The sequence below is a fragment of the Balaenoptera ricei genome, chromosome 20, assembly GCF_028023285.1.
Source record: "Balaenoptera ricei isolate mBalRic1 chromosome 20, mBalRic1.hap2, whole genome shotgun sequence".
Classification (NCBI taxonomy): Eukaryota; Metazoa; Chordata; class Mammalia; order Artiodactyla; family Balaenopteridae; genus Balaenoptera; species Balaenoptera ricei.
In genome coordinates, this window is record NC_082658.1 from 25,746,087 (window position 1) to 25,767,779 (window position 21,693).

The 21,693-nt window shown below is 44.1% G+C and overlaps 1 protein-coding gene and 1 pseudogene across 1 annotated transcript in view; both read left to right on the forward strand.

The window, feature by feature from the left end:
- Window positions 1-20,416, forward strand: part of TTLL6 (tubulin tyrosine ligase like 6) — a 34,458-nt gene extending 14,042 nt beyond the window's left edge. Inside the window, 7 exon segments of the mRNA XM_059906417.1 lie at window positions 3,394-3,619; window positions 4,942-5,117; window positions 6,438-6,626; window positions 7,305-7,482; window positions 8,466-8,747; window positions 19,306-19,675; window positions 20,148-20,416. Coding sequence (XP_059762400.1) covers window positions 3,394-3,619; window positions 4,942-5,117; window positions 6,438-6,626; window positions 7,305-7,482; window positions 8,466-8,747; window positions 19,306-19,675; window positions 20,148-20,416 — 1,690 coding nt within the window.
- On the forward strand, window positions 18,775-19,096 carry LOC132355525 (10 kDa heat shock protein, mitochondrial-like; annotated as a pseudogene).
- Window positions 20,417-21,693: the final 1,277 nt, after the last annotated feature.

Below are 21,693 nucleotides of genomic sequence, written 5' to 3' on the forward strand. Positions count from 1 at the left end.
GAACATCGGGGCTCGGTGAGGCCCGGCTTCCAGCCCCGCTCTGACCCTCGCCAGCTGAGTCTGCTGGAGCAAGTCCCTTCACCTCTCTGAGCTTCCATTTCTTGGTCTGTAGGATAGGGCAATGAGACGCCCTGCCCTGCCCACCTCGTAGGGTCACTCTGAGACTCAAGTGACCCGTGACAGAGCACGGATATTGCTCGTAGTTACTGTGATTTCGCCTTCGTCTAAAGGCATGTCATCAAAGGGCCCTCAGCAGTCCAAGCTTCCCCCTCTCTCACTTCTAACCCGCAGGACTGGAGAGTTTGGTGTCATCTTAGATGTTTCCTTTTCCAGCACGTCATTGAATTCTGAAGTTTCCTCCTTCAAAGGTCCCTCCGTCCCTTCCTTCCCACCAGACTTAGCTTCAGCCTCATCCTCGACAGCTGCGTGGCCTCCTCACTCTTCTTAGCTCCAGCCACCTCTGCTTAACCTTTCTGTACCTCCGATTTCTCCTCTCTAAAATGACGCAATGAGGAATTCCCAGGCAGTCCAGTGGTTAGGACTCTGCACTTCCACTGCAGGGGGCCCGGGTTTGATCCCTGGTCGGGGAACTAAGATCCCGCAAGCCGCACGGCGCAGCCCAAAAATAAATAAATAAATAAAATGACGCAATAAACGTGAATCCCGGCTGGCCAGCCTCACAAATACGCCGTAAGGACCTATTGAGATGATGTGTATGAATAGGCCTCAAAAACAATACCCCCTATGCAAGTGGGTGCTGTTATTATTACACATTCCGTATACTCATTACTTCTGCTCTCAGGTAACCAGTGTGGCTCCCAGGTGCCTAGAGCAATCCAATTCAAACTCCTCTGCTTGCTGTATGCTTTGACCAGACCCCATTTCCAACTATTATTATTACTACATTAATAGTTGCCATTTTATTTGTTGAGCACTTCCTGTCTGCCAGGCACTGCTCTAAGACATTTACATTCCTCAACCTATTTAATCCTCACAACAACACTATAAAGTTGGCGTGATTATTATCACCCCGATTTTGCATATTGAGGAACAGGTGTAAAAAGGTTAAGAAACTTGCCCAAGTTCGCACAGCTGGGAAGTGACAGAGCTGGAATTAACTCTGGAGTCTGTGCCCTTAACCACTAGCAGTACTGCCAGTGCCATCCTCTCCACGGTGTTCTCCCAGGATACTCTTTTGCTCATTTTTGATACACAGGCCTTGCTCATTCCCACCTCTCTGCCTTTGCTCAGCTCCAACTGAAAACATGGGAGAACATCCTTGAAGGCCCTTTGGTCAAACTAAGCTTCCATGTTGCCTTCTCTGACCTGGTTCTAGGTGCTGGTTCAGCCATATAACCACTGCAGTGTGGGTGAAACCCATCTTCTCTGTGGGCCTCTGATTCCTCACCTGTCAGATGAGAGGACTGGCTTCCATCTCTAAGGATAAGCCTATGGAATCCGTGTCTAACCACCCCCAGTAACCTCTCTATCTCTGGACTCCCACCACCCTCACAGTCAGCATCAGCTGTAGCCCGTAACTTCTCTGTGCTTGGGGCACATGTTTTCCTTGTGTCCCCAATGGTACTTAAGTTCCTTGATGGTTAGAATGGTGCCCTGGCCTTCTAGGTGCCTCCCATGTTGCGGGGCAGAGTCCTTTCCTTTTCTCCCTCCTGTTTGCTTTCGCCTTTCCTCATCTTCCTCTTCCCCACCTTTTGAGACAATCTGCTTCTCCTACGAGTCCCTCCCTACCCCAAATTCCCCCCTCCCTAGCCTGAGACCAGCTGTACCGGCAGTAAATCCCTGCCAGGCTGCAAACTCAGTAGGAGCAATGAAGAAGAAGAAAAACTGGAAACCTGGCAGGTCTCTGGGGCAGATACCGGGTCTTCTTCGTCTTTCAGGGTGCCTGGCACATAGCTGGTGTGTTAAATTGAATGGACTAGCCACTGGACGTTATGAAATTGCACAATTATGTGTATTCATTGTGATGTGCCTGAGTCATCAAGAAGAGGGTTATGTTATGATTCATAACATCTGTTATAAGAAGGTAGAGGAGTGTATAATCTACTTTGGGAAAATTTATTTCCCAGTTAGGCAAATTAAACAGTTTTGTTTTTTTTTTTGCACTTGAAAGGGGTGGTTTCAAGCGATCTGGAAAATTCATGTACGTGCAACACTCCATCCTTCACAATGGCAGGTAGAAAATGTGTGCCTCTATATTGAGTGGCCTCTGTTTATCTGTCGTGATATAAATGCATCTTTGGTTGTCTCGTGTGTGCTGACTCCTCAAGTGGTCCTTAGGCTTCCCACAAGAGAGGTGCTGGTTTCTTGGGATCCCCTCATTGCATGAGTTTTGCACACCCAGCAGGCCCTTAGCAAACGTGCATTGGCTCCATTGACGGGAGTCCATCTAGCTCTTTGGATGGCCTGGGTGAGCCGTGTTTCCTGTCTTCTCATTCTTCTCTTTGTTCTTCATTCCCCAGCATCGCCCGTATTTCCTCCTCCAATATTTCCACTTGCCACTTTGGCTCTCTGTGCACACATGCATGCATGTGAGGGGGTGAGTGTCTGTCCCCACCATTGCCTTTTGGATCTGTCAGATTCACCCTGTCTCTGTACTGCCCAGCTCGGAGCTGACTGGAGCATTTCCTCAGATGTTTCCTCACAAACCTCTCCGCATGGGGTAGATATCCTCTGATTTCTGTGATAGGGTGACCAGCCATCTAGGTTTGCCTGTGACTGAGGGGTTTCCTGGGATGTGGGACTTTCAGCTCTAAAATCAGACTGTCTGGTTTGCCCTGGGACAGTTGGTAACCCTATCTGTGGAGATGCCCTGGGGTTTCCTTTTCCCTCTGGTCAGCCCTTTAGGGGGTTAACAATGAACAAAATTAACAAAATTTCTGTCTTTAGTGTCCCCAGAATATCCCCTCAGATAGCTGAGGAACCCAGGTATGGGTGGCCTTTAAAGGCTCCTTAAGTGCTTCTAATGAACACCACAGGCTGAGAAACCATTACCACCAAAGCAAAACCATGATGTAGGGTGTTTTTTTAAAAAATTTTTTATTCATCCATTCCCCCTTTCCACCTGGGATACTGAATCCCTGCCCCAGCCCACAGGTGCTTTCTATGTTACAGTGAAAGTGCCCAGGCCAGGGCTTACATGTCAGTATACCTTTGCCCACTCCAGGACTGTGGAGGCTTGAGGAGTATGGCCCTGTGGCTCCTGCAAGGTCCTCCTGAGCCGACACAGCCCTGGTATCACCCTGGCTCCTGGGTGTCCCTCCCCACTGGCTCTGGGGCCTTATCTTCTCCAGACGTTTCTGGTTTCCAGCGTGCCATGGCCTTAGATGACCAGAGGTGGGCTGCCCTGCCTCATGGCCCGTGGTTCCCTTCCAGGAAGCTCTCCACCTTCAACGTGTACATGGAGAGCCACGGCTACAACGTGGGGCAGATCTGGAGAGATATCGAGGACATCATCATCAAGACGCTCATCTCGGCTCACCCCATCATCAAGCATAACTACCACACCTGCTTCCCCAATCACACACTCAACAGCGCCTGCTTTGAAATCCTGGGCTTCGACATTTTGCTGGATCACAAACTCAAGCCCTGGCTGCTGGAGGTGCGGGCTTGGGGCGAGGGGTGAAACTGGCGCCTGTTACCAGGGTCAACCAGCCGGACCCATCCTTCCGCCCTCCTGCTCAGCCAGGAGGTTGTAATCCACTTCCCAAGCCACTGTCCCCCGAGGCGCTTGCTGCCTGGGGCTTCTCCCTTTGCTGAAAAGTGGCCACCAGAGGGAGGTAGACGGCCGGGAATTAGAGAATTCCCTGTGCCTCCTTGAGGTCCACCCAGCCTTAGAAGCTCTGATCTCAGGCCCAGAGTGATTCTAAAGACAGCTCTACCTTTCATAACAGAGTCATCTCCCAGAAAGGGGTGGTTCTTCGCCAAAGCTGGGTGGAGGATGTTGAAGATCAGATGGGAGCCGCCAGGCTTGGTTCTCAGGGGCCTGGACCACTCAGTTCCAAGCACCAACGGAGAGCGGCCCGGTGTCTCTGTGGGCATGGGAATGGGTGGGGAGCCACTCAGTGAGTTTCTTGCCTCCCCCAGACCCATGGGGTGGTGGGAAGAGGAGGAAGAGAAGCTCCTGGGTGGCCTCCTCTCTTCCCGATTGGACCTGTGCAAGCAGCCCTCTCCCGTGGCCATTCAGGGCACACGCCGGGAGTGGGGCTGCGGTACAAGTCAGAGGTGATGGTGACAGCCGCCAGTGACACAGATTCAGCCCTCAGAGCGCAAGACCCAGATTTACAGATCAGATTCCTGGGGCCTTGCCTTTCCTCCATTCCCAGCCCTTATTCCCAAGTGTGGATGGGAAGGAGAATATGGCTGTTTGGAGCTCTCACCCAAAGAGCAGAATAAGCCACCAGGAGCAGGCCTTCAGAAACTGCTGGAAACCTTCAAATGTCACACAGTGCCTCTGAACAACATAGACTCTTCTGTGGGCAGAAATGAGTCCTCTCCGTCCTCCCACCAGTCTCCCCGTCAACCCCGGTCAGGATCCCGAATGCATCACTCCTTTCCCCTCCCCACCTCCCAGCCTGGCCCTTTGGACTGTCCCCTTCCATCTGCTCTCTGGGATGCACAGTGCACGGGACGGGGCACACGCACACCCGGTGGAGGGGAAACCAAAGGCAGGCCCCCCGCCACCTGCCATGCTTCTCAGGAAGACAGGACTAAAATGAAAGCTAGTTAAACTGGAGGGGGTTCTGCTTTCTCCTTTCTTCACTGTGACTCCAGTCTAGACCCTCTCTCCCTCTCCTTTCCACTCATCTTGGTAGCCAGGGCCCCGACCCAGGTGGGCTCGGGTGGTTCCCTGGAGGGGCCGTTTCGCCTCACGCCCTGCTTGCACCCTGCCCAGCCCCCCCAGCTGCTGTCTTGCCCTCACAGGTCAACCACTCTCCGAGCTTCTCCACTGACTCCTGGTTGGATAAAGAGGTAAAGGACAGTCTGCTGTATGACACTTTGGTCCTGATCAACCTGAGAAGCTGTGACAAAAAGAAAGTCTTGGAGGAGGAGAGACAACGGGCGCGGTTCCTGCAGCAGTGTCGTTCTCGGGAGACCAGGTACAGTAATGGGTCAATTCTAACAAATGATAATCCTATTTGGAAAATTAATATATATTGGCAGGATGTGGCAGTTTGAACAGTTTTACTGTGGCTATTCCTTTGTTCCTAAAAATAGGAGATTAAGTTATAGACATAAATACATGTGATGGATATGAGTTTATTAATATCATATGAACATCCAGGGATTACCAATTCAAAAGTAAAACCATTTATCTATACAAAAAGGAATATTTGTCCATCCTCCCCTTGCCACTGTGTTGGCGGGAGCCTGTGTCGCCCTGCTCCCTGCTGGGTAACATTTGCCTTTTAACAGAGGCCTTCCTCTGTAGAGCGAGAAGGAAGACCCGGAGCCTGGTCAAGGAGACGGCTTTGTTGCTTTTCAGATCCCTCGGTGGCCCGCTGTCCTCCTCATGAGCGGAGCCAGCCTGATCCTTTGGGACTGAGCTTCTGGAACCGGGGCATGGCATCTCTGTTTGGATGGCACTATGTTTCTCAGAGCGTGTTCATGTGCACTGTCTTCCCTGGAAGGGGGATGGGTAGGTGGTAGCGTGGGGTGTTGTATGGTCCTGTTTTTGGAGCTAAGAAGACCAAGACTCTGGAAGGGGAACTGCCTTGTACAGGTCACCTCGCTGGTAAGTGGCAGGTCTGGACACAGAGCCTGGTGGGTGGGCTGACTGGCATTCCGGGCTGCCTTCCATTAAACTCCTGGAGAAGGAGGCCGCGTCGGCTAAGGGGCGGCCAGGGCCCTCCTCTGGATCAGTCTCCTCGTCATGACTTGGCCCTGGGTGGCTCAGGGGCTCCTGGTTTCCCTGCTGTAAAAGGGGCTTATCGTTCCTCATTCCCTGACCTCCACCTCCCCGGGGGGCTGTGAGGAAGAATGAGATCATCACAGCTCATAAAAGCTCATCAAGCTCATCCATGAAGCCCTCAAATTTAGCAAAACACAAGCTGCCAGTTCGCCAGAGTAGGGTAGCAGGGGCTGTGATTGGGAAGATGGCGACAGTCTGCCTCGTCAGAACAAAGCCAAGAGGGAAATAGGCTCTACTTGTAATGGGAGAGAATTTGGTGAGCTGTCAGGAAGACCATTCCAACCAGCTCTCAGTGCATTATGACACTTGCTGTCCCGGGAGGGCTAGAATCTCCTTTCAGGGAAACGTTCATGCGTTCATTTATTTAGGAAATGCTGACTGACCACTGTTGGCATGCGAGGCCTCCGTCTGGCCCTAGATGACATCCATGTCCTTGGAAAGGCCATGTCCTCTCCGAGCTTGGTCCCAGGAAACCCCAACTGCAGCCCTGTGTTCTGCTTCCCAACAGGAAGGAGGAAGTCAAGGGCTTTCAGGCCATGCTTCTAGAGAAAACTGAGAAGTATGAAAAGGAAAACTGTGGAGGCTTCCGCCTGATTTATCCCAGTGTGAATTCAGAGAAGTATGAGAAGTTTTTCCAGGACAACAACTCCCTCTTCCAGAATACAGTTGCCTCCAGGGCTCGGGAGGTGTATGCCCGGTAGGAAGGCTCCTGGGCCTAGGGGAGCAGGGTGTTGGGGGAAGAGGGGTTTGCTTGACCTGCGGGGTAACCTTGGAGCAGCCTTGAAGTTGCTTTGGTCTCGCAAGGACCAAGAATCGTAATATTCTTTGGTGTGGGATGTTGTTAAGTGGATATGAGGCTGTTTCTAGAAACTCACCCATGAGACAGGCACCCCCACCCCACTCCAGAATGCCCAGCCCCTCAGGGCTGCCTCCTGGATTCATGCAGGTGTCAAATCTAAGAACCGGAAGGGGCTCAGCCCATCCGGTCCATTCCCCGCCCTCCACCTCATTTCATGGAGCAGAAAAAGGATCGTACAGCAGATAACCACAGAAGAGGCTCTAGAACCCCTGTCTCCTGAGTCATGTGACTGAGTTATTTCCGTCACATCATTGGCCAGAGAGGCCCAGCATATGAAGGGGTCCAAAGTTAGGAGCCCCTAACTTTAGCCTCCTACCCACACCTTCTTCCCAGCACCTGCCAGTTGTGGGATCTGGCCTACTGGGAAGTGAGGAGAGAGGTGGGGTGTGGTGAGTGGGGTGCAGCCCGCCACTCCACCCTATGAGGTGGGCAGGGCAGGGTGTCCCATTGCCCTCAAGGAGAGTGTCCACATTCCCAGCCCATCCCTAACCTACATGACTGTTCCTCACTGGGCAGGCAGCTGATCCAGGAGCTGAGACTGAAACAGGAGAAAATATCCTTCCAAACTAAAGACAAGAGGGTAGAAATGCAGGGGGAATCAGCAGGCGAGCGAGCGAGAGGCAAGAGCATGCAGAGCTGGCGACAGAAACAAAGGCAGAAGTGCAAGACCGCCACCAACCCGGCCTCCAAACAAGTAAACCTGGACGGGAGGGGAGCGCGCATGCCCAGCACCCTTCCCTGGCTGGGGCCAGTCCGGGGGGGATGCTGAGGAGACCACTCCTGAGAGCTCAGGCACACTGAAGGAATGGGGCCGCGTGGAGGGCTGGGCCCCGGCAGGGGAGCCCGGAAGTCACAAGGAGCCCGGAGGCCTTCAGAGGATCCCTCCATCCAGGCAGAGAGGACTCTCGCTGGTCTGCCCTTCTTCCTTCAGTTGGAGTAAAAGCAGCTGGGAGGCTGACCACCATCCCCACGTAGGGAGTAGGCTCTAAGACTACCTGTGGCCATGGTCCCCAACTCTAGTCTGGGTTGGAATGCTCCCCTCCAGCAGGCCAGGGGCACAGCTGAGAGAGGAGGCCCCAGGGCAGAGCTTCTGGGAGGCAGGACCTCAGAACACTACACGGGGTGACTGAACACAGCTGGTGCTTCCAGCCTGCTCTCTGCTCAAAGCGTGGACCAGCCTCTAGGCTGCGGCCAGCTATCCAGTTGTCATATCATCTGAATCTCTGGATCCCCCCCTTCTCTGCCTAGCTCTCTCTTCTGGCTCACTGGAAAGATGCAGTTGACTTTTCAGTCTATCTCCTTCTCAAAGACTTACCTGAAGGGACAGGTTTAGAGCAGGTTTTTATTTTTATTTTTTATTTTTTAAAAAAATAACTTTGTTAGGGTCATAGACCCTTCGAGAATCTGATAAAAGCTATGGAATCTCTTGCCATAACATATACAAAGATACAATTTTAAAACTGCAGTTTTAAGTGGCTCAAAGGCCCCGTGAAACCATCCATGAGCCCTTTAGGGGTCCTTGAACCCCAGGTTAAGAGCCCCCGATTAGAGAGACTTTGATTCTGATTGCTTTCCTCTCCTCCTCATCTCCTTTGCACCTACCCTTGGGTGCAGATGATCCGGAAGTGGACAGAGCTGGGTTCCCATGGACTGTATGTTTGGTTTCCTCCTTCCCAGTACCTCCAGCCATTGACATTAGTGTCCTGCACACCCGACTTGCTGTCGAGCATCAGAGACACAAAGAAAAATGAGACAGACAGCAGCCTTGAGCAGGAGGCCCCCAGGGAGGAGGCTGGCCCTGCTCCCCATAAGCCTACATCTGTGAGGCCTTACAGCTCTATTACTGACTTGAGGAATTCAAGCCTTCTTAGCTGCTCCAGGCCAGAGCTCAGTAAACCCATCTCCAGAATCAGGGAAGCCAAGTCCACCTCTGCAGTGAACACAGTCACCAGCAGTGTGGTAAGTAGAGCAGTCTGCCTTCCCTGAGGGCCGAACTGGTGGGGGGGTGGGTTGGGGGGGTGAGATAGGAGTCTGGCTTTCTGGTCCCTTCTCTGCACCTGACTTACTATGGCCCTTTGAGTAAGCCACTTACCCTCTCTGGGCCTCGATTTCCCCACTTGTGAAGCCCAAGTTGTGGAATGGCATACTGTTAGGAGTCTAGACCTATACCTTTAGGGCTTTTAGAAAGGCCGTCTTATGCATCCCCTCTTTTGGGCAGGTTACCACCTGTTGTGTTAGTTTCTGTAGGGCTGCTGTAACAAATTACCATAAACTTGGTGGCTTGAAACACGAATCTATCCTCTCACAGTTCTGGAGGCTAGAGATCTGAAAACAAGGTGTTGCCATGCTCCATGTGAGGGCTCTCTAGGGAGGATCCTTCCTTGCTTCTTGCTAGATTCTAGTGGTTGCTGGCAATCCTTGGCATTCCTTGGCTTGTGGCAGCATAACTCCAATCTCTGCCCCTGTCATCACATGGACTTCTTCCGGTGCTTCTCCTCTGTGTTTCTTCACATGGCTTTACAAGGACACCAGTCATTGGATTTAGGGCTCACCCTAATCCAATATGAGCTTATTTTAACTTGAGATCTGCAAAGATCCTATTTCCAAATAAGGTCACGTTCTGAGGCTGTGGGTGTACATGAATTTTGGGGAGGATATTGTTTTTTTTTTTTTAAAGAGCATATTCTTTTTATTTTATTTTATTGTATTTATTTATTTATTTATGGCTGTGTTGGGTCTTCGTTTCTATGCGACGGCTTTCTCTAGTTGCGGCAAGCGGGGGCCACTCTTCATCGCAATGCGCGGGCCTCTCACTATCGCGGCCTCTCTTGTTGCGGAGCACAGGCTCCAGATGCGCAGGCTCAGCAATTGTGGCTCACGGGCCTAGTCGCTCCGTGGCATGTGGGGTCTTCCCAGACCAGGGCTCGAACCCGTGTCCCCTGCATTGGCAGGCAGATTCTCAACCACTGCGCCACCAGGGAAGCCCTGGGGGGGATATTGTTGAACCCAGTCCACGACCTAAACAGTGTTTTTCAAACTCCATTGTTGTACGGACACCTTTTGAAAGAAAGAAAGCTCTTTTAGATTCCAATTGTAAACTTAAATTATTTGTATAAATATATACAAGCATAAAACCAGATATAAAGTCTTTACACCGATATAGCTCTTATGCAACTGCAAAACAAAACAAGTAGCACCAATAAAATTTGCATAAAATATTAATTTACTATGACAGTTGATTTTCTATTTTTCTAGAAACTAAGTTGCCACATGAATGTAGTACCAGCAATGCTAACACAGGTTCTTTTGTGTTCATCATACTTAGGCCCACCAAGAGCTATGTGATGACTCTACTATAACTACTGGAAAATCTTCCGCGTTGTTGGGTCTTTGCTTGGTCCGAGTGCAGTGTAGAGTAGTGCAATGTTTTTCAAATTTCTAACCATAGCCCATAGTAGAAATTCATTTTATTTCATAGTCCGTCACATACACACACATACAACTGGAGAAAAGTTTCTAAAACAGTGCTTAGCCACACTGCATATAGTGACTCATTCTATTCTTTTAAAAATACCCATTACAGTCCACTAAATTAATTTCCTGACCTACTGGTAGGTTTGCAACCACGGTTTGATAAACACCTTTACGAGAGTATGCTTTGGAGCTTCATCACGTTGGATTTGGCAATGATTTCTTGGATATGACACCAACCCCACAGGCAAGAGAAGCAAAAGTAGATAAGTGGGACTACATCAGACTTAAACAGTCAACAAAATGAAAAAGCAACCTGTGGAATGGGAGAAAACATTTGCCAACCATATATCTGATAAGGGGTTAATATCCAGAATATATAAAGAACTCTTACAACTCACAATGACAACAACAACAAAACAACCCGATTAAAAAATGGGTAGAGGCTTAAATAGACATTTCTCCAAAGTGAAATCAGCCAGTCACGAAAAGACAAATACTGCATGATTCCACCTATATGAGGTATCTAGAGTAGTCAAACTCTTAGAAACAAAAGGTAGAAGGGTGGTTGCCAGGGGCTGTGGAGAGGCAGAAACAAAAGGATGTTTAATGGGTATAAGTTTCAGTTTTGCAAGTTAAAAAGGTTCTAGAGATGTGTTGCACAACAGTGTGCACATAGTTAACACTACTATACTGTACGCTTAAAAATGGTTATGATGGTAAGTTTTACATTATGTGGGTTTATGTGAGCCACAAGTACTGAAGCCTGCATGCCTAGAGCCTGTGCTCCGCAGCAAGAGAAGCCACTGCAAGGAGAAGCCCACACACCTCAACAAAGAGTAGCCCCCGCTTGCCACAACTAGGGAAAGCCCGCGTGCAGCACCGAAGACCCAACGCAGCCAAAAATAAATAAAATTTTAAAATAATAATAATGAGTAAAGAGTATACTTTGGGGAATCTGGCTGCCAATGTTTAGATCCTGGGGTCTCCTTTTATTATATATTATGACTCCCATCTAGTCACTCTAATCTCCCTAAGCCTCAATTTCCCCATCTAAAAAATGGTGTTTTCATAATAGTACCTACCAGCGGATCATTGTGAGGATTAAATGAAAGGATCCACGAAAGTGGATCCACGAGTGGTGTTTATCACACAGGAGTCAGTACGCATTAGCTATTATTTTAATATAACAACTTCTTAAGACTGCCCTTGTTCTTTTTGCGTTAACCTAAGGCTTAAAGCAGTACTACTTAACACTAAAGAGATTAAAAAAATAGGGCAGCTAACAACAATTCATTATTTTTTTTTCTTTTTTGGATTTCATGTTGATTTAATCAAAATCATTGGTTCGGGATGTTGTATCATACTTGGTTCATTCAAAGCCTTTGACTGTTTTGTTTATTTACTTGTCCCTTTATCCCTGTGCTCACCTCTTATTCATCTATCCACCATCTTTTGTTAGTTTGTTTCCTTGTAAAGAAGGGATTTCTAAATTTTTTTGTAATTTTTATTTAAAAAAAATTTTTGGTCACGCTGTGTGGCATGCAGGATCTTAGTTCCCCGAGCAGGGATCTAACCCGCGCCCCCTGCAGTGGAAACACGGGAGTCTTAACCACTGGACTGCCAGGGAAGTCCCAAGAAGGGATTTTTTTAAATACATGCATTTAAAATCTGTTTGAATGTGATTGGGTTATTTATCTCATTCTATGTCCTATTTTTTGTCTTACTGAGCCCCACTTTTTCTTTTTTTAAGATTAAAGTTACATGCATTCAAATGCTAAAATCTTAACTGTACAATTCTGACAAATAAATGCACCAGTGTAATCCATATCCCTATCACAATATAGAGCTTTCTGATATTTCCCCAAAGTTCCCTCCTGCCCATTCCTAGGCAATTACCCTCCTGCTCCCTGCCTCCCTCCCCAAGGCATCCACTATCCTGACTCTGACTTTTTCCATCTTAGAGCAGTTTTGCCTATTCTAGAATTTTGTGCAAATGGAATATTATAGTATATACTCTTTTGAGTTTGACTTCTTTAGTTCAGTATTGTATCTGTGAGATTCATTCATGTTGTTGGGTATATCAGTTGTTTGTTCTTCTTTATTGCTGAATTGTGTTCCATTGTACAAATACACTGCAAGGTTTTTTTATCATTCTCCTGTTGATGGATATTTGGGTTGTTCCCAGTTTTTATTTTTTATTGCTATTGTGATTAAAGCTCTTATGAACATTCCTGTACAAGTCTTTTTGCAGACATAGTTTTCATTTCTCTTGGATAATTACCTAGAAGGATTACTAGGTCAAAGGGTAGATCTATGTATAACTTTATAAGAAACTCCAAAGTCTTTATTTAAAGTGATTGTATCTTTTGTACATTTCAGCCAACAATGAATGAAAGTACCAATTGCTCCACGTTTGTCAACATTTGGTGCTATCTGTCTTTTAAATTTTAGCCACTCTAATGACTATGTTGTGATTTCTTATTGCGGTTTTAATTTGCATTTCTCTGATGATTAAGCATGTCAAGCACTTTGTCAAATGCTTATTGGTCATTCTTGTATGTTTCTTTATGGAGAGTCTGTTCAAGTTTTTGCCTTCCTCCCTTTTAAGAAATGGGATTATTTATGTTTTTACTATTGTGTTGTAGGAATGCTTTATATAGTCTGGAAACTTGCCTATTCTTTTTCTTGATAGTGTTTTTTGATTAGTGAAAAAACTTAATTTTGATGAAGCTTATCAATTTTTCTTTTATGGTTTTTGCTTTCTGTGTTCTATATAAGAAATTTTCATGCACTCTCAGGTCACAAAGATATTCTCCTAGGTTTTTTCTAAAAGCTTTATAGCTTTAGCTTTGTGTATAGTTCCATGATCTGTTTCAGATTAACTTTTGACTGTGCTAGGTGATGGGCACTAGGTTTTTTTCCCCATATGCACATCTAGTTACTACACTATTTATTGAAAGACTTTCCTTTCTCATTGAATTGCTTGGGTGCCTTATAAATTCTAGTAAGGATTTTTGTTGTTGATTCTGTAGGATTTTCATCAAACAAGTATGTCATCTTCAAATAAAGATGGTTTTTACTTCCTTCTTTCCAATCTTTATGCCTTTTATTTCTTTTTCTTACCTTATGGCCTGGCTAGGATTTCTAGTACAGTGTTGAACAGGAGTGGAGAGAATAGATATCCTTGCCCTGTTTCCAGTCTTAAAGGGGAAACATTCCAGTCTTTTATCATTAAGTATGGTGTTAGCTGTAGGGTTTTTGTAGATATTCTTTACTAGGTTGAAGATGTTCACTTCTATTCCTAGTTTGCTGAGAGTTGTTTTTAATCATGAATGGATGTTGAACTTTGTCAAGTGCTTTTTTGGTATCAGTTGATAGTATCATATAGTTTTTCCACTTTAGACTGTTAATATGGTGGATTACATTGATTATTTTTCTTTTTCTTTTTCTTTTTTGGCCACACCTCACGACGTGCAGGATCTTAGTTCCTGGACCGGGGATCAAACCCATGCCCCCTGCAGTGAAAGTGCAGAGGACTGCCAGGGAAGTCCCAACATTGATTAATTTTTTATCTTGAGCCAGTCTTACATTCCTGGAATAAGCCCCACTTAGCCATGATGCATTGTTCTTTTTATGCATTGCTGGATTCAACTTGCTAATGTTTTGTTGAGGATTTTTATGTCTGTGTTCATAAGAGATGTTAGTTTATAGGGTTTTTTTTTCTTCTTTTACTTTTTTTTTTTTTTTTGGTCTGTTAGCTCCATAAAATAAATTGGGAAGTGTTCCCTCCTCTTCTGTTTTCTGGAAGAGATTGTGTAGAATTGTCATTATTTCTTAATTAAATATTCAGTTAGAGTTCTCCAGTAAAATTATCTTGGCCTGGAGATTTCTTTTCTGGAATATTTTAAACTACAGTTCAATTTCTTCAATGTTATGTATTTTATTTTGAGTGCGTTTTGGTGGTTTGTGGTTTTTGAGGTATCGGTCCATTTTATCTAAGTTGTTGGATTTATATGTGAAGAGTCGTTTATAGTAGCTCCCTATTATCCTTGTAATGTCTGCAGAGTTTGTAGTGATACCCTCTCTTTCATTCCTGATATGGGTAATTTGTTTGTTCTTTCACTCTCTTTTTTTTCTTGGTAAGTGTTGCTAGGAGTTTATCAGTTAATTCTTTTTGAAGAACTGGGTTTTTGTTTCATTTTTTTTCTATTATTTTCCAATTTTTTATTTCACTGATTTCTGCCCTTATTAATACTTATGTTCTGCTTGCTTTGGATTATTTTTCTTTTCTTTTTTCTAATTTCTTACGGTGGAAGCTTAGAATGTTGATTAAGACCTTCTTCCCTAATATAAACATTTAATGCTATAAATTTCTAAGAACAACTTTAGCTAGATACCACAAATTTTGATATGTTTTCATTTTCATTTAGTCCAAAATATTTTATAATTTCACTTGAGATTTTCTTTATGACCCATGGGTTATTTAGAAATGTAGGGTTTTTTTTAATTTAAAAAACTTTATTTTTATTTAAGTATAGTTGCTGTACAATGTTATATAAATTACAGGTATACAATATAGTGATTCACAGTTTTTAAAGGTTATACTCCATTTATTGGTATTGTAAAATATTGGCTATATTCCCCATGTTGTGCAATATATCCTTGTAGCTTATTTTGTAACTAATAGTTTGTACTTCTTAATCCCCTACCCCTATATTGCCCCTCACCCCTCCCTCTCCCCACTGGTAACCACTAGTTTATTCTCTATATCTGTGAATCTGCTTCTTTTTTTTTTTTTTTAATATCCACTAGTTTGTTGTATTTTTTAGAGTCTACATATAAGTGATATCGTACAGTATTTGTCTTTCCCTGTCTGACTTATTTCACTTAGCCGAGTGTCCTCTAAGTCCATCCATGTTACTGCAAATGGCAAAATTTCATTTTTTTTATAGCTAAGTAATATTCCATTTTAAATATAGACCGCATCTTCTTTATCCATTCGTCTGTTGATGGATACTTAGGTTGCTTCCATATCTTGGCAATTGAGTAATGTGTTGTTTAATTTTCAGTTGTTGGGAGATTTTCCTGGTGTTTTTCTGTTACTGATTTCTACTTTAATTCCATATCGTCAGAGAACATACTTTATATGATTTCAGTTCTTTTAAATTCGTTAAAGTTTATGTTATGACTCATAATATGGTCTCTTTTGGAGAATGTTTCACGTGCACTTCAAAAGAATGTCTATTTTGCTGCTGTTGGGTAGTGAGTCAGTTAGATCTATTTGGTTGCTGATGTTGTTCAGTTCTTCTATATTCTTATTAATTTTCTGTACACTAGTTCTGTTAATCACTGAGTTCTATTAATTACCAAAACCCACCTCAGGATTTCATCATGGACATGGGGGTACAGAGAGCGGAGAAAAGAAAAGAAGAAGAAAAGGTCTTTGAGCCACAGCTATAGGGCTTCTCGTAGAGCTTTCTCTTTCTACTCCCCAGTAGCCATTTTTGAGTTTTGAATTGCCTTGAGTTCAGGTCAGGGGATACTGGAGGAAAAACAGTAGACTCACTGCTCACTTGCTGGTACTTTGAATTCTCATCTTCCTCAATCTGCCTGCTACTGTTTACTTTTCAGAATTGTCGGATAGCTACTCTGTGCATGCATTCTGTGCAGGTTTTATAGGAACAGTCAGTGGGAGAGACAGATGCAGTATGCTTAATCCATCTCAGCTAGAACCAAGACTACTGTCCCTTCTCATTGTTTTAAATTTCCTTATCCCTTTGATGTCTGCATGATCCGTAGTGATATCCCCTCTTTCATGGATGATAAAAGCAATTTCTATTTCCTCTTTTTTTTATCTTGATCTTACTATGGGCTTATCCATTTTATTAACTAAAGAACCAGCTTTAGGCTTTGTTAATTTTCCCTATGGTTTATTTTCTATTTCATTGCTTTCCAGTATTAACTTTATTATTTCCTTTTTTTCTACTAGCTTTTAGTTTAATTCGATCACCATTTTCCAGCCTTTTAAAGTAGAAAGTTGGATTATTTATTGTAAGCCTTTCTTTCTTTCTAATATGTGTTTAGCACTATAAATTTCCCTGTAAACACTAGTTTATCTGCATACCACAAATTTTGATATGCTGCATTTTTATTATCATTGTTTGAAATATTTCCTAATTTCCTTGTGATTTCATTTTTGTTCCGTGGGTGATCTAGAAGTATATTGTTTAATTTTTTAATATTTAGGGATTTTCTATATATCTTATGGTTATTAATTTCTAATTTAATTCCTTTGCGATTAGTAGAAATGCTTTGTTAAAATTTATCAAGACTTCTTTTACGGCCCAGCAAATGATTTATCTTGATGAATGTTTCATGTGCACTTGGAAAGAATGTGTGTTCTGCAGTTGCTGAGTATAGTGTTCTATGAATCAATTAGATCACTTTGGTTGACAACGTCACTCCGATTTTCCATATCTAGACTGATTTGGTTTCTACTTTTTATATCAGTTGCTGAGAGATGGATGTTAAAATCTCAACCCCAATTGTGGATTTGTTTATTTCTACCTTTTGTTCTGTCAGTTTTTGTTTCATGTGTTTTGAAGCTCTTTTATTAGGTACACATTTATAATTATTTTGTCTTTTTGATGTAGTGACCCTTTTATCATCATGAAATGATAAAATCTTCTTTATCCCAGGTAATACTCCTTGTCCTAGAATTTATTTTGTTTGATATTAATATAACCACTCCAGCTGGTTATGGTTAGTGTTTGCATGGTATATCTTTTTTAAAAAATTCTTTTAATTTCAACTCACTTTTCTCATTATATTTAAAGGATTTCTCAAAAAAAAAAAAAAAAAAGGATTTCTCTTATACACAGACATAAGTGGGTCTTGCTTTCTTATCCAGTGTGACAACATCTGCCTTATAATTGGAGTGTTTACTCCATTTTCATTTAATGTAGTTATTAATACGATTTAGGGCTGAAATTCTGTTTGTTTTCTATACATCTTTTCTATTTCTGCTTTTTCCCCGTGTTCCTCCTTTTCTGCCTTCTTTTGGATTAATCAAAAAGTGAATATTTGTTAGTTTTAATTTCTCCGTCATCTTTTTACTTATAACTTTTTGCCTTTTTTGGGAAGTGTTACTCTATGGATTGCAATATTCATCTTCAGCTTGTCAGAATCTACTTAGAGGTAACGTTGTACTTAATTTTAAATATGGGAAACTTATTCTCTCTTTTGTACTAACATACATTACTAGTATTTATTGTAGTGCACATCTGTATATTGGTGATGAATTTTCTGTTTTTGTTTATCTGAAAATGTCTTTATTTAAAAGCCTTCATTTTGAAGGAGATTTTTGTTGGACCTAGAATTCTGGGTTAACATTATTCTTGAAGCACTTTAAAAATGCTGTTCCAGTTCTTCTGATATTCTTCTTCTTTTTCTTTTTTAATGAGAAATTAACTGTATTCATATCATTGTCCCATGTATGTAATGTGTCATTTTTCTCTGGCTGCTCTCTTTATCTCTGAATTTCAGCAATTTGAAATGCAATATGATGTAGTTTTATTTGTATTTATCCTATTTAGAATTCTTGAGCTTATTGGTTTTGTAACTTGATGTCTTCCACCAAATTTGGGAAGTTTCTCTCCATTATTTCTTCAGATATCTTTCCTGCCTTATTTTGTTCCTCTCTGTTGTACTTTCTGTATCAGGACTCTAGGTAGCTCATATAAATAGAATCATACAATATTTGTACTTCTGTGTCTGGTTTATTTCACTTAGCATAATGTGTTCAAAGTTCATTTATGTTGTAGTGTGTATCAGAATTTCCTTCCTTTTTAAGGCTAAATAATATTCCATTGTGTGTATATACCACATTTTTTTTATCCATTCATTTGTTGATGGACATTTGGGTTGTGTCCACTTTTGGCTATTGTGAATAATGTTGCTGGGAACCTTGATGTACTTGATTAAAAGGAGCAATCTAATAACTTATTTAGCATATATAGCTAGGAGCAGAATTGCTGGGTCACAGGGTATTTGCAGTCTTATCTAACCAAGTATTTCTAGATGGTTCACCAGAATGGCTGGACCAGCCCACATTCTCATCAGCAGTGCATGAGACACCCATCCCACCCGCCTTCCCACCAACACTGATATCCAGCTTTCCAATTTTTGCCAGTCTAATAGCTGTGAAATAACACCTATTTCTCTGATTACCAGTCTCCAGGGTTTAAAATCTATCTCATGTTTAAAGACCTCCAGAGGAAGCTCTGTGGACACTCCCCACCATCTTCTGCCCTAGTGTTTAACCAGTTCATGGTTAAGAAACTGTTCTAACCAAAATCTTTCTTGCTGCTCATGAACTCAGCTCTTCATCTGTTTGTTTTAATTAAAAATGGCCTTTTCTCAAGTTCACGTGGCCGTGGGGTCGGACTGCGGATCTCTCCTTTGTGGCGGCGGCGGCCAGAGGGCAAGAGTACGAAGTGCGGCAACCCGAGTCATGGCAGGACAGGCATTTAGAAAATTTCTTCCCCTTTTGACCGAGTATTAGTTGAAAGAAGTGCAGCCGAAGTTGTAACCAAAGGAGGCATTATGCTTCCAGAAAAATCACAAGGAAAAGTATTGCAAGCAACGGTAGTAGCTGTTGGATCAGGCTCTAAAGGAAAGGGTGGAGAGATTCAACCAGTTAGTGTGAAAGTTGGAGATAAAGTTCTTCTCCCAGAATATGGAGGCACCAAAGTAGTTCTAGATGACAAGGATTATTTCTTATTTAGAGATGGTGACATTCTTGGAAAATATGCCGACTAAAATAAGTCACTATTGAAATGGCATCACGTGAAGCTGCCCGTTCCCCCAATGGCATCACGTGAAGCTGCCACTGAAGTTCTGAAATCTTTCATCCTGTAAATAATTTCCGTGTTTCTTTTATAATAAAGTAATGATATCCAAACTAAAAAAAAAAAAAAAAAAATGGCATAGGAGGGAGCCCTTTGCTTTCCACAATCTCATTTTGGACCATTTTCTTTTTCAGCCTCTAACCTCAGTAGAAACCTTCCCAGAATCCACCACCCAGGTCTCAGACACCCCCCAGTCTCTGCTAGGGGTGACCATGGGAACCAGCTCTGAGTGCAGTAGCTCAGAGATGGACAGGATGGCCTCCTTTAAATGCAAGCAGCAGCAGATGCCTCGGCACCTCATCCAGGAAAAATTATCAAACAATTCTCTGCCTACAAAATCCCAGAGCTTCTCAAGGAGTCTGAACCCAAGCTGGACTTTTCTAAAGAATGGCATGAAGAAGCAGCATCCCGTGTCAGAGCTGTTCGCCAAGGTTCCACTGAGGGAGAAGCTGTCCTTGTTTCCAGCTCACTACAACCCAGAGCTGGTGCTGAGTGACAAGTCACGTGAGTGCCAGTGTACAGGGATGTGCGAAGAGCTTAGGGGATGGAGAAACCAACAGAACCTGTCCTAATCTTGGGGAGTGCCCTGTCTGAGGGGGACTGTAGCCCCTGCCTTCAGGGAGACCCCAGTCTGATGGCGGAGACATAGTTTTTGTTCTTAGGGGGTCTCTAGTCTTATTGGGAAAGCAAAAAAATGATAAAAGTAGAGCTGTGTCTAAGTACCCTCTTCAATCTTTCCTGTTCTCATTCAGATGAGGCCCATTCAGCTGAGCCTGTACAAGTTGGGGGTGGTAAGTTTGAAAAAAAAAAAAACAGGGAAGAGAAACTGTTTGGAGGAAAGGCACAGTGGCTGATTCTGATTCAGCAGCTTCTGCCAGTTTTCAGTGGGAGACCCTAGTGGGGAGTGGCCTTCGCCAGGAATTTGTGCTGAGTCCAGCAGCACAGACTGATGATGCCAATGCCTTTGCCTTTCCAGAAAACCCCTCCCTGCCCCAGGAGTGCTACTTCTGCAGCCGAAGCTCTGGCGAGAAGAGGCAGCTGGATGTGCCCTCCCTCCTCCTCTTGCAGAATTCTCACAGCCATGCTGTTTCCCTGAATGACCTGCTGGTGGTTGCCACTGCAGCCCGACTGGATCCGAGGCCTGGCAGAAGCCATACAGGTGCTGTGCGAGACCGGTGTATACAGGATCAGGAAGCATACAGCCACTGCCTGACCTCTGGCCAAAGAGGATGTGAGAGGAACTAGGTAGGCCCATCCATATTCCCTTCATGTGTCTGATGCATTGGCAGGCACTATACATATACTTCTAGAATGTTGGGTAGGTAGGTGGACTGATGGATTCATAAATACATACAGGTAAGTAGACAATTAAGACTTAACCTCAGTCAAAATGTGACCCCCTTGCAATGTATATTTCTGCTATGACTGATCTGGCCCCACTGCTTAGGTACACTTAGCCTTGTCTTCCACTCATGGCTGAAATTGAGACAGTCGCTAATGCCGGTCCCGTAAGTAGAACCATGCCAACCGTGAGGGGTTGATTTCCACACCTTTCGTGCTCTGCCAGCCTGGCCTAGGTCCAGGTCACTTGCCCTGAGAGCTGGCCCTGTGATGGAGTGTACTGAGGGCACGGAACAACAGGATAGTGGCGCCTGAGAAGATCTGGAAACAAAGACCCTTAAGCTTTGATTCCACTGTGTAAAAGGACCAAAAGGATAGCAAGGGAGCCCTTTGTCAGAAAGTTAGTGCTTCTAAAAGAAGGTGATATGTAAAAACTTAGGAGAACTCTACAACGTAGTATTGCCTGTGGTGGAGGGATCTGTGCTGCTTGGCTGCTTATGGAAGGAGATACATTTTAATCATCTCCCTCACTCCTGCCACCTAAAGCAGACTGTGACCAGACAGTCTGACCTGGCCCCCTCGTGACCTGTAGCTCACACTGCAGAAGGGCTGACGAGTGAACATCAGCCCATAGGGATCACTTTGGGTGCTCATAAAAATGCATATTCCAAGGCCTGCTCCTGGAAATTCTGATTCAGTAGGTCCTACTGGGGGCCCAGGAATCTGCATTTTAAGGAACTCCTCTAGGTGATTCTGTTGGTCCTCTTACCACCATCAGAGAAAAACTGGGCCTGGTGTTTCCCAAACTTCCCAGATGATATGAATCATATGGGGCTCCTTATTAAGCCTGTAGTTTCCAAGGCCACACCTCTGGAAATCCTGACACAAGAGATTTGGGACAGGCCACAGAGAATTTGCCTTTCAAGGAAGTATCTCAGGTGTGGTAGTGAAGACTGTCCTGTGTTTAGACCCAGGTCTGGGCAGAGGAACCTGTGACGGCCAGGCCTGACTTGTGGGCCTGTTATAGGAACAAAACTCCCCAATCCTGATGGGGCTCAAACGTACCCCCACTATCTTCGGTTCATAATTTTCCAGAATTTTAAGTTATTTATGCTCCTACTTTTAAAAAGAGGGATCATGTAGCAGATTACAATAAAAACTTGTATTTAATATGACTGTTA